The sequence below is a fragment of the Aquarana catesbeiana genome, linkage group LG02 (genome assembly GCF_042186555.1).
Source record: "Aquarana catesbeiana isolate 2022-GZ linkage group LG02, ASM4218655v1, whole genome shotgun sequence".
NCBI lineage: Eukaryota > Metazoa > Chordata > Amphibia > Anura > Ranidae > Aquarana > Aquarana catesbeiana.
In genome coordinates this window covers 662,138,417-662,151,171 of record NC_133325.1, presented here as the reverse complement: position 1 = coordinate 662,151,171, position 12,755 = coordinate 662,138,417, and the positions used below count along the sequence as shown (strand labels likewise).

Genomic DNA, 12,755 nt, shown 5'->3' with positions numbered 1-12,755 from the left:
AACACACACAAAATTTTGCAAAAACACATCTGAAGTCTACCAAAAAGCATGTGGGAAAATGTGTTATGGTCTGATGAAACCAAGGTTAAACTAAACCAAAACTAACAAAAGCAGCATTGCACATCACCAAAAGAACACCATACCCACAGTGAACCATGTTGGTGGCAGCATCATGCTTTGGGGCTGGAATTATGAACAGTTCCAAATACCAATCAATATTGGCACAAAACCTTCAGGCTTCTGCTAAAAAGCTGAACATGAGGAGGAACTTCATCTTTCCGCATGACAATGACCAAAAACATCCATCCAAATCAACAAAAGAATGGCTTCACCAGAAGATTAAAGTTTTGGAATGGCCCAGCCAGAGTCCAGACCTGAATCCGATTGAAAATCTGTGGGGTGATCTGAAGAGGGCTGTGCACAGGAGATGTCCTCACAATCTGACAGATTTGGAGTGTTTTTGCAAAGAAGAATGGGCAAATATTGCCAAGTCAAGATGTGCCATGCTGATAGACTCATACCCAAAAAGACTGATTGCTGTAATAAAATCAATAGGTGCTTTAACAAAGTATTAGTTTAAGGGTGTGCACACTTATGCAGCCATATTATTTTATTTTTTTATTTTTACTTTCCTCCACTCAAAAGATTCCAGTTTGTTTTTCAACTGAGTTGTACAGTTTATAAGTCACATTAAAGGGGAAAAACTTCTGAAATGATTTATCTTTGTCTCATTTGTTTACATCACAGAAACCTGACATTTTAACAGGGGTGTGTAGACTTTTTATATTCACGCTATATTGCAATACTAAAACTTTCTGTTTTGCAGTCACAAAAAAAATAATCACAAACAACCTGCTAGATGATTTTGCTGAAAAATGTTCAGATAGCATCAGACAAGCTTTCCCCCATCTATTACTAACACAATATCTGACTTCCATTCTCAGATAGGAATCCTGGCTCCTCTGCTTAGCCTCACCAATGACAATACCTTACAACTGACAATCTATTTGGTTTGCAGGATCATTTTTAAATGAACTGAAAAAACTGAAGTATTTTGGTCCTGAAAGTACTGTCTAGTGTTTTGTTGAATTCAGTATGACTGCGCCTAATGAAAATGTTATGGGAATGACAGCAGATTATCCAAAGTTGTGAACCTTATTAGCAGACTGCCCTTTTTAGCTGCTTTATGTCACTGGTCACAATATGTTATGTTTTTACATTTCAATTCAAAACAATTTTTTAAAAATAATTTTGCAGTTTTTGATTTACTAAAGGGAAACAGACCTGCAAGTGCACTTGCTCCAGAGCTTAGTAAATGAGATGAAGCTTCACTTTGCAAAGGTTATCCAATCACATGCAAGGGAAAAAAAATGTTTTGCTTGCACATGATTGGATGATGGAAGTCAGCAGAGCTTCCTCTCATTTACTAAGCTCTGTCACAACCACACTTGCAGAGGTACAACTGCACTTGTTTCTCTGTAGGAGAATTGCATATTGTATGCATCGCATACTAGCACATTATGAAGTACTCACTTTAAAACAAAGCCCTCCTCCCTGTCACCACTGACTGGTCTTCCTTCTGGGTTTGTGGACCCTGGGGGCTGGGGCCACGATGAGGTCACCCCCATGCATGTGCGCGGGAGTCCTCGGTTCTGGCATGGTGCTCGGTATGCCGAACCTTCAGAGCGCATGCGCCAATGACATCACTGCCTGCATCCAGTGTGAATATCTCCTAAATGGTGCCCGTTTAGGAAATATTCATTTTACCTACAGGTAAGACTAATCAGAGGCTTACCTGTAGGTAAAAATCACAAAGCGGGCTTAACTACCGCTTTAAGGCTCCATGCAGACTAGTGTTTTTTATAAGCTCAAAAAACACCAGAAAAAATTGCTGGATGAAAAACGCTGATTAAAGCATTTTTGTGCCGGCTTCTAGTAGTGTTTTAGTAGCTTTTTATTAGGAGCGTTATTTTATTAACGTTTTACAGTACATGAAGAAGAATAAAAACTGCTCGTAAAAAGCTGTTGCGAGCGTTTAAGTAACGTTAAGGGGCATTTAGTGTTTTTTTTTTCTGCTGGGGAAATGCTCCCAAAAACTCTACAAAGACTGTTTTTTTTTCTGCTCCAAGATGCTGAAGCTCAAACAACACTAATAGCCTAAAGTAGTGTGCATGAACATATAGGATAACACTATTTAGCTACTAGGAGCAGACAAAAATGCTAATAACAGCCAACTCCCAGCAGACCGCTAAATACAGGTGATACTCAAAAAATTAGAATATTGTGCAAAAGTTCATTTATTTCACTAATGCAACTTAACCACTTAAGGACCAGCCTCGTTTTGGATTTTAGGTGTTTACATGTTTAAAACAGTTTTTTTTGCTAGAACGTTACTTAGAACCCCCAAACATTATATATGGTTTTTCTTCTAACACCCTAGAGAATAAAATGGCGGTCGTTGAAATACTTTTTTTTGCACCGTATTTGCGTAGCGGTCTTAAAAGCGCACTTTTTTGGAAAAAATTTACTATTTTGAATAAAAAAATAAGACAACAATAAAGTTAGCCCAATTATTTTTTATATTGTGAAATATAATGTTGCGCCAAGTAAATTGATACCCAACATGTCACGCTTCAAAATTGCGCCTGCTCGTGGAATGGCGTCAAACTTTTACCCTCAAAAATCTCCATAGGCGACGTTTAAAAAATTCTACAGGTTGCATATTTTGCGGTACAGAGGAGATCTAGGGCTAGAATTATTGCTCTCACTCTACCGGCCACGGCGATACCTCACATGTGTGGTTTGACCACCGTTTTCATATGCGGACGCTACTCGCGTATGCGTTCGCTTCTGCGCGTGAGCTCGTTGGGACGGGGGGGTTTTAAAATTTTTTTTTTTTTTTTTTAAATTATTTATTTTACATTATTTTATTTATTTTTACACTATTTTTTAATAAAAACAAAAATTGTGTCGCTTTTATTCCTATTACAAGGAATGTAAACATCCCTTGTAATAGAAAAAAGCATGACAGGACCTCTTAAATATGAGATCTGGGGTCAAAAAGACCTCAGATCTCATATTTACACTAAGATGCAATAAAAAAAAAAAAAAGTAATTAAAAAAATTACATTTGAAAAAATGTGCCTTTAAGGAGCGTGGACTGAAGTGACGTTTTGACGTCGCTTCCGCTTAGCAGTGTCATGGAGACAAGTGGGCGCCATCTTAGCCTCACTGGTCTCCAGGCACAAGACGGAGACGGATGCGATTGCCTCCGCCGCTACCGACGGCTCCGGTAAGCGGCGGAGGGCACCGGTTCGCGGCGGGGGGCCCCTCTCCCGCCACCGATAAAAGTGATCTGGCGGCGAATCCGCTGCAGGGACCACTTTTATATGAAAGCCGGCCGCCGCACGACAACGGGGATACTGGTGTTATGGCAGCTAGCTGCTGCCATAACAACAATATACCCCTTCAAAGTTTGGACGTACATCGTCGTGCGGCGGTCGGCAAGCGGTTAAAAGTGAAACTAATATCTAGTCTCATTTCATGCAAATCAAGATAGTTCCGTGCCGTGATTTGTCATAATTGTGATGATTATGGCTTACAGCTCATGAAAACCCCAAATCCACAATCTCAGAAAATTAGAATATTACATGCAATTAATAAAACAAGGATTGTACATAGAACAATATCGGACCTCTGAAAAGTATAAGTATGCATATGTACTCAGTACTTGGTATGGGCCCCTTTTGCAGCAATTACTGCCTCAGTGTGGCGTGGCATGGAAGCTATCAGCCTGTGGCACTGCTGAGGTGTTATGGAAGACCAGAATGCTTCAATAGCGACCTTCAGCTCTTCTGCATTGTTCGGTCTCATGTCTCTCATCTTTCTCTTGGAAATGCCCCATAGATTCTCTATGGGGTTCAGGTCAGGTGAGTTTGCTGGCCAATCAAGCACAGTAACCCCACGGTCATTGAACCAGGTTTTGGTGCTTTTGGCAGTGTGGGCAGGTGCCAAGGCCTGCTGGAAAATGAGGTCAGCATCCCCATAGAGCTTGTCTGCGTAAGGAAGCATGAAGTGCTCCAAAATCTTCTGGTAGATGGCTGCGTTGACCCTAGTCTTAATGAAGCACAGTGGATCAACACCAGCAGATGACATGGCTCCCCAAATCAACACAGATTGTGGAAACTTTACACTGGACTTCAAGCATCTTGTAGTGTGTGCCTCTCCATTCTTCCTCCATACTCTGGGTCCTTGGTTTCCAAATGAGATGCAAAATTTGCTCTCATCAGAAAAGAGGACTTTGGACCACTGAGCAACAGACCATGTCTGTTTTTCTTTAGCCCAGGTAAGACGCTTCTAACATTGTTTGTTGTTCAGGAGTGGCCTCATAAGAGGAATACGACATTTGAAGCCCATGTCCAGGATCCGTCTGTGTGTGGTGGCTCTTGATGCACTGACTCCAGCCTCAGTCAACTCCTTGTGAAAGTCCCCAACACTTTGGAATGGCCTTTTCCTGACAATCCTCTCCAGGCTGCGGTCATCCCTGCTGCTTGTGCACCTTTTTCTTCCACACTTTTCCCTTCCACATAATGTTCTATTAATGTGCTTTGATACAGAACTTGGGGAACATCCAACTTCTTTTGCAATTACCTTTTGAGGCTTTCTTGAGGGTGTCAATTATGTTTTTCTGCACAACTGTGAGGTCAGCAGTCTTTCCCATGATTGTGATTCCTACTGAACCAGACTGAGAGACCATTCAAAGGATCAGGGACCCTTTGCAGGTGTTATGGCTTAATTAGCTGATTAGAGTGGGACACTTTGAGCCTAGAATATTGCACCTTTTCACAATATTCTAATTTTCTGAGATTGTGGATTTGGGGTTTTCATGAGCTGTAAGCCATAATCATCACAATTATGACAAATCACGACTTGAACTATCTTGCTTTGCATGTAATGAGTCTATTTCATATATTAGTTTCACCTTTTAAGTTGCATTAGTGAAATAAATGAACATTTGCACGATATTCTAATTTTTCGAGTATCACCTGTACACAGAAACACATAAAGCAGATGTTTTACCTGCAAATGAATTTATTTCTGTGAATCTTACTTTAAATTGTTACTAAACCCACAACAGTAAAATCAGTCTGTGTATGCAGTAAAGCATGCTTGTTATACTCACTGTGGAATCTAGGGGTTAATCCTATGCATTGTGTATAAAGACTGTGTAATCCGGTCATCTCTGATCCTCCCCTTCTTTAACTGACTCCAATCCATCTTCTGATAGAACAGAGCATTGGGAGTCAGGCTGCACATGCTCAGTTTGGTGTGTATTGCTAGAGAGCTGTTGTTTTTTTCTTGGGAGAGTGCATGTGATCAGCACAGGGTCAATCAGCACTGTCCAGACAGAGGCTCAGTAGAGAATAAAAACTCCTCCTACAAGCTTTAACCAGACACTGATAGAAGTCACAAGACTGCTCTAACTGCTGATCAGAAAAGGTGTTTAGCAGTTTATATTTACTAAAATAATTGCATTTCCATGTTCTGTGTATTGTGGGAGACCACATATAGTGAATGCAGGTTCTGGGTTTAGTAACACATTAAAGCGGAGTTCCACACAAAAATGGAACTTCCGCTTTTTGGAACCCTCCCCCCCTCCGGTGTCACATTTGGCACCTTTCAGGGGGGAGGGGGGTGCAGATACCTGTCTAAGACAGGTATTTGCACCCACTTCCGGCATAGACTCCCATGGGAGTCTATGCCTCTTCCTGTCAGTCCGCGCTGTCTCCTGGGAAACACACAGCTCCCAGGAGATAGCGGGGACCAGTTACGATGCGCAGCGCGACTCGCGCATGCGCAGTAGGGAACCGGGAAGTGAAGCCGCAACGCTTCACTTCCTGATTCCCTAACCTAGGATGGCGGCGGCAGCTGCCGAGAACCGAGCGGGTTCTCGACGTCGCCTTCCGACATCGCTGGACCCTGGGACAGGTAAGTGGCCATGTATTAAAAGTCAGCATCTGCAGTATTTGTAGCTGCTGGCTTTTAATATTTTTTTTTTTTTTGGCGGTTTAGGTGGACCCCCGCTTTAAGCTTTACACTTTACACAGCCCTGCCACACACTGCAGCCCTGTCTGGTAGGGCAGAAATCCTAATTCTTTATTGCTGTAGTGAAGTAACCCTTGCGGGTCTTTTTCCTCCCCCAGTCTGTGACTGGACAGAGAAAGGAGAATCGGCAGACTAATGTGCTCCCCAATCTGTCACTCTGTTTTCTGCAGCACAACTGTTTGGCTCCTTGTGCTGCTTGTTCCTCTCCCAGTCTGAGCTCTGTTGTACAGTGAATTGCAAGTGGCTAATACCAGGCCAAATTCAGGTAGTTACACTGCTTGCATTAAAAAAAAAATATATATATATATATTTAATAGTATGTACTATGTGTGCAAATGCAGAGCTGCTATAATTTGCATCTTTTATATCTGGCTGGATTTGATCGTTAACCCTTTGACTGATTTTGCACCAACTGATGATTAATTCTATGGGGGCAGGGATTGTAAAAGGAAGAAATAATTCTTCCAGCGTTAGAAATTAGAAGAATGCTTCCAGGACTGTTTGGAAGGATTGGTTGGTTCACCCAGAAGTGGTATTTTAGCCTTGTGTCTGTACAGCTCTGTTGAAACACCCACCAACTTCTTTTCCTGGTTAATTTTTTATTTTTTTCTAATACATAGCAAGGAACATAGAGTTTATTGTTACAATACTATTTAAATGGATTTGCTGGATACAAAGAGCATAAGTTTAGATTGATAAATGCAGTAGTGCTCAGTAACACGGAGTACAGTACAAAAGCTGAACATTTGCGTAAGTATAGAAAGAAAGGGGGGAAAGAGAGGAGGGGTGGAGGAAGGGGTCTCAGTGGTTAGCCTGTAGACACAAACTAAATACTGATTAGGCGTGAGTGTTTAGGAGAGCATTGCAGGGTTCAAGCAAGGACTCATCAAATCCTGGGGGAAGAAAATGGCCAAACCAAGGGCACCAAAGCTTGGTGTACACAGATACTGCATCCTGTAAGGTGGCTTAAATTTTTTTACAAATCATGGCTTGCGTGACCCTATTATTTGTTTCAGTGAGGAACAACCTGGGGGTTTTCCAAGCTTTTGCCAGCATCTGCTTACCAGTTGTGGTGACCTCCAGAAGAAGTTTGAACCTCCATTTAGGAACCACCAACTTATGTCTCTGTTACTCTTGCAGTGAGATTTCAGCTCAGGAGTTCTCAGGTCCTCCAAGCCGGTGAAGGCAATTTTTGAGGGTCTCCTAATACTTGTTGGTGCTTTCATTTAATTTATTCTACAGGGAACATCACTGGAAAATTTAAAACTTTAGGAAAGGAGTATGGATGTTTTTAGCGTGACCTGAAAGTTTGACCTTGAACCCTTAGATGACTGTTCCAGTTGCTAGGGTCTACAAAAAAAATGATTTATTCGTTTAAATAGACCAACCCATTAATACACAAACTTTACTGTGATTTGGTTTGTTGTTGAACATGTGTGTATTGTATGTTTTGAAGCGCTCTGTATATCTAACTTCTGCTTTTTAATTTCACAGTCCCTATTGATGCCACACATGGAATAAAGATGTTGTATGTCTTTGTTGATGTTAAGATTGATACATCACATTTTGTGGACACAATACGCTTCAACTTTCAACAGGGAGCCTCAATCGCCTTCGTCAGCACCATCCAGTTTGTGTCTGCACTTCAGGTAAATATGAGTCTATGCCCGTTTCAGTAAAAGATTAGACACAGACACGAGAGAGCTCATTCTCTAAGAATTATAGTGGTGGCAGCAGACGTATAGGAATTACTGTGCTCAGACTGCTGACATTAAAGTACTTCCGTATTCTTAAAACGGAACTTTACTCATAAAAACTTAATAAAAGCTTACAAGCAAACTTAAAAAGAATGTTCTTTAGGAAGGAACATAAATTCCACATTAATAATTATGCCACCAAAAATAGTGTGTGCTGTAAATTGCCTCCAACATTGCTCCGGTTTCTTCTTGCTGGATACTGCCATTTTGCTGAAGCCCAGATTCCCTGAACAGCAGTTAGGCTCCATTCACACCTGATCATAGGCAAAATCGCAGCGATTCCACATGCTATTTTAAATCGCTGCAAAACATGGGACGCGTTTGCGATGCCATTACTTCTTATGGCACCCTAATCACACTGCAAATTGTGTTGCAATCGCAACGCGCGACTCTTGCAGAATGACATGAAGACTGCAGTCCACAAAGGGTCACCATCAAATTTAACTTAACTTGAGCAGTTCTGCAAAGAAGAGTGGGGAAATATTGAAAGTCTAGATGTGCAAATTTCTTTTTTTTTTTTGGTTTGCGCAAAAGTTATAGAGTCTACAAAATAGGGGATAGTTTTATGGCATTATTATTATTTTTTTTTTTTTTTTTTACTAGTAATGGCAGCGATCTGCGATTTTTATCGGGACTGCAACATTATGGCAGGCAGATCGGACACTTTTGATACTATTTTGGGACTATTGACATTTATACAGCGATCAGAGCTACAAATAGCCACTGATTACTGTATAGATGACACTGGCAGGGAAGGGGTTAAACATTAGGGGGCGATCAAGGGGTTAAGTGTGTTCCCTGAATGTGTTCTAACTGTAGGGGGGATGGGCTCATTGCAACATGACAGAGATCAGTGCTCCCGATGACAGGGAACATTAGCTCCCTGTCATGTTGCTAGGCAGAACAGGGAAATGCCTTGTTTACATAGGCATCTCCCTGTTCTGCCTCTCCTCGCCACAGTTGCGGGCCGCCGGCGAACATTGAGTTCACGGGACCCGCGGGCGCACGCCCATGCTAGGCGGCAAATTCAAAGGGACATACGGGTACGCCCTTTTGCCTGCCCGTGCCATTTTGCCGACGTAAATCGGCATTAGGTGGTCGGCAAGCGGTTAAAGATCAATAGTAATTGCAAATACCCCACCTTCAACACCCATTTACAGTATCCAATACGGAGTACATCAAAAGAGGGGCTCAACCGCGCACCACGCAGAGGGAGGAACAAGGCCATCCCTCCCTATGCCGTCCACAGCAGCCACACCCTATCAAATTTTCTGGGGCAATTCCTGCTGATGTATGTCATTTTATACATAGGAAGTGCCGCATTTATAACATTTTCCCACAAGACTACGGAGGGGGGGGGGAACGGGAATTCCACTTAAGGACAATCTCTCTCTTTGCATACTACAATAAGTAAAAGATTAACAGTTTGGTACATCTAGGCCTCTGGTCATCATCGTTCACCCCTAATAGCAGCAACTCCGGGTTGACCGGTCCAGTTGAAGATGGGAATTTATAATATCAATCACCTCACCCCAGAAGCTGCCTACTCTCGGGCAGGTCCAGAACATGTGCATATAAGTACCAACAGCCCCCCTGCAGCGAGTACAATCCTGGGATCTTTGGATCAACCTATCCCGGGATGAGATCAACAGTTTGGCACTTTTTCCCAAGCAATCCTCCCAGTTCTCTCTGTCAAGGTCAGGTATGTCAGTCTTCCATTTGTCCCAGAGTCTCGTCATCCTGGTGAGAATCTGCACTAAGCAGATCAAAGTATAGGGCAGATAGGGGTTTGGATAGGGATTCCTGGGCTAGTAATTCCTCAGTGGAATCCATTTTTAGATTAGGTGGAGAAAAGAATTGGGCCCATATTGCATGCCCGCAGCTGGAAGTATCTAAAGATCATTGACCCTGGTAAATGGAATTTGGTGCTAAGTGCTGCAAAGGATAGTAAAGTGCCTGCTGCCAACACATCTCTTAGTGTCTTTATCCTGTATAGATGTGCAAAGTTAGTAGATACATATCTGTGTAATTGCGTGGCTGTAATTAAAGCAAAATGTGGTGCAACAAATTACTGACGGGGGGGGGGTTGATCCTTTTTCCAACTCAGTGATTCTGTTTTTTATTCATTTTTACTGACATGTTGGTGTTATATCTTTCACTTGGATGTTATGAGTTGCACTAGTAAATACAGCTGGATAAAACAAAAAATGTCGGTCTTTATTTCAGGATGCAAAGCAACAAAATGTGATTATTTTAAATAGGGGTTATTCTTTTCTTTACCCACCCTATGTCTGCCAACCTTCCAATATAAACAAACAACAGGTGCTGAAAGCTATGAGAAACCAGCTTCACTGCCTATGTTGTGATCTTTGAGAATGAATTACTCCACAGTATCCTAAATTAGACATTATAGGATTTGCATACAGCTGGGTAGCTTTAGGCCCCTTTCAAACGAGGCAGGCTCCGTTGGAGTTCGCCTGCTCAGCAGGGAATCTGTCCAGTGATCCCCACCGAGCAGGCGGATGGCTGTTCAGTGTCCACTTCGCTTAGGCAGAACAGACACTGCTCACTCTCCTCTATGGGCAGCTAGATGTAAATGGACCACCTGTCCGTTTACACCCAACTGCCATCCGATTCAATTCGCCAGGTGCTGGGGAATGGATCCCCATCTGTCTGTTTTTGGCAGATAGGATGGATCAGATGTTGACGGATGTCAGCGGACATGTGTCCGTTGACACCCGCCACACCATAGAGGAGACTGGAGGGTCCGATCGGGTCTGCATTAAAAACTGACAGATATACCCAATTGGTCTGCCAGTGTGAAAGGGCCGTAATTAACCACTTGCCGACCGCTGCATGCTGTATAAATGACAATGGTCCCAAAATAGTGTCAAAAGTGTCCGATGTGTCCGCCATAATGTCGCAGCCCCGATAAAAATCGCAGATCGCCGCCATTACTAATAAAAAAAAATTAAAAATGGCATAAAACTAACCCCTATTTTGTAAATGCTATAACTTTTGCGCAAACCAATCAATAAATGCTTATTGCTATTTTTTTTTTTTTTTTTTACCAAAAATATGTAGAAGAATTCATATCGGCCTAAACTGAGGAAAAAAACTGTTTTTTATATATTTTGGGGGATATTTATTATAGCAAAAAGTAAAAAAAATGCTTTTTTTTTTTTTTTTTTTTTTTCAAAATTGTCGCTCTTTCTTTGTTTATAGTGCAAAAAATAAAAACCGCAAAGGTGATCAAATACCACCAAAAGAAATCTCTATTTGTGAGAAAAAAAAGGACGTCAATTTTGTTTGGGTACAACGTCGCACGACCGCGCAATTGTCAGTTAAATCGACGCAGTGCCGAATCGCAAAAAGTGCTCTGGTCAGGAAGGGGGTAAAATCTTCCGGGGCTGAAGCGGTTAAGGAAATTTTGGTAAAACTTTGTAGCAGTAACCTGTAAACAGCCAATTAACACCACTCACAAGGATTCAGTCAATGTAGCTGTCACTTACATATTGGGGCTGTCATTGTTATCTTTTCTTTACTACTTAGTCAATTTCCTGAAATATAATATATATACCTGTAAAATATAAGGTTATACTTTATGTCCTGATACAAGCCACCGAAGTGCAGGCATTTGAAGATTCAGTGACAGAAGGTGGGGCTGAGCACCAGATGAGGTGGGATCAGTCTTAATTTAGGGAGAGCCTCAAATTTACGGTTTTCTACAGGGAAATTCATTTAAAGAGATGCACAGGTACCGACGGGCTTGGACCAGTACTAATGGTCTGACAAAGGGTTAACTAAATGTACATATACACGACGACTGAATGACTCCTCTGAAGAAGTTATGACTGTCTATGCTAAATAGTACATGATGGTATTGCAGTAACATTTTTGTTCACACTAGATTTGACCTTTTCAGAGCTAAATCTGAAATGCCGTGTTCTATATTTGTATACAATGCTGAACCATATTTTATGTCTTCTAAAAACCTTCACACTGAACAAAGAATCCTTTAAATAAAAAAATACTTGTTTATGGGTTTCCAAGTACTTTTACAGTACTATAGCAGTACTTTTTCTTTGGACAACAACTGTTTGAGCTCTATGATATTTGAAGCATAAAACTTATTGTATAGGAAATACTTTAGACTTGGCCTTACAGGACAAAGAAACTAGTTCACTTCAATAGCAGCCCTACCAGCTACTTATATTTGCCCTCCCTTCCCTCTTCCTCTGCTCCTTTGCCTGCCTGGAGCAAATAGAGGAAGCCCCATATAAGCACAAAGTCACAGCCTAAAGCTTACACAGGGCTGAGTGTCAGAAATCATGAACCAGACCGAGACAGAAGTACAGTAAAATCACACTTGTTTATTAATAAAAATAAAAAGGTAAATAGAGTAAGCGTAGTCAAAGCATAGCCAGAGTCCAGTAAGCGGATCGGGTAGTCAGCCAAGCCAGAGTTCAGTAACCAGATCGGGTAATCGGCCAAGCCAGAAGTCAGGGATCCAAGTAGAGGAACAGCAAGCGGGATAAGAAGGGAGCCAGAAGGGATGTCAGCAAAGCCAGTCTTTAAACAGGAACGCAGGAGATGTGACCAAGGCAAAGACAGGAATGAAGTGAGCTGGAGATCTTTACGTAGGCTGAACTGACGAGCAGATCCACAACAGCTGGTTAACTGTGGAGAGAGATGAGAGCTGGCAATTAGCCGACAGCTGAGCGCCCAGCTCAGAGAAGGAAGGGCTGAGCCAGCCCTGACACTGAGGACACTCATCATGTGAAAACCCTGGGTGCCTAAACACCCATTTACCAAGCACCAGTGCTGTCATATGATAGGGAGGGGAGTGAGTCATAGGTTCCCTCATACATGAAAGAACTAAACATTTTTCTG

General features: G+C 41.9%; 1 protein-coding gene across 1 annotated transcript in view; it reads left to right on the top strand.

The window, feature by feature from the left end:
- The window catches only part of DPH1 (diphthamide biosynthesis 1), a 444,182-nt gene that overhangs the window by 302,596 nt on the left and 128,831 nt on the right, over positions 1-12,755 (top strand). The window contains exon 5 of the mRNA XM_073616616.1: positions 7,600-7,754. Within this exon, the coding sequence (XP_073472717.1) occupies positions 7,600-7,754 (155 nt within the window). The remainder of the gene's footprint in view (positions 1-7,599; positions 7,755-12,755) is intronic.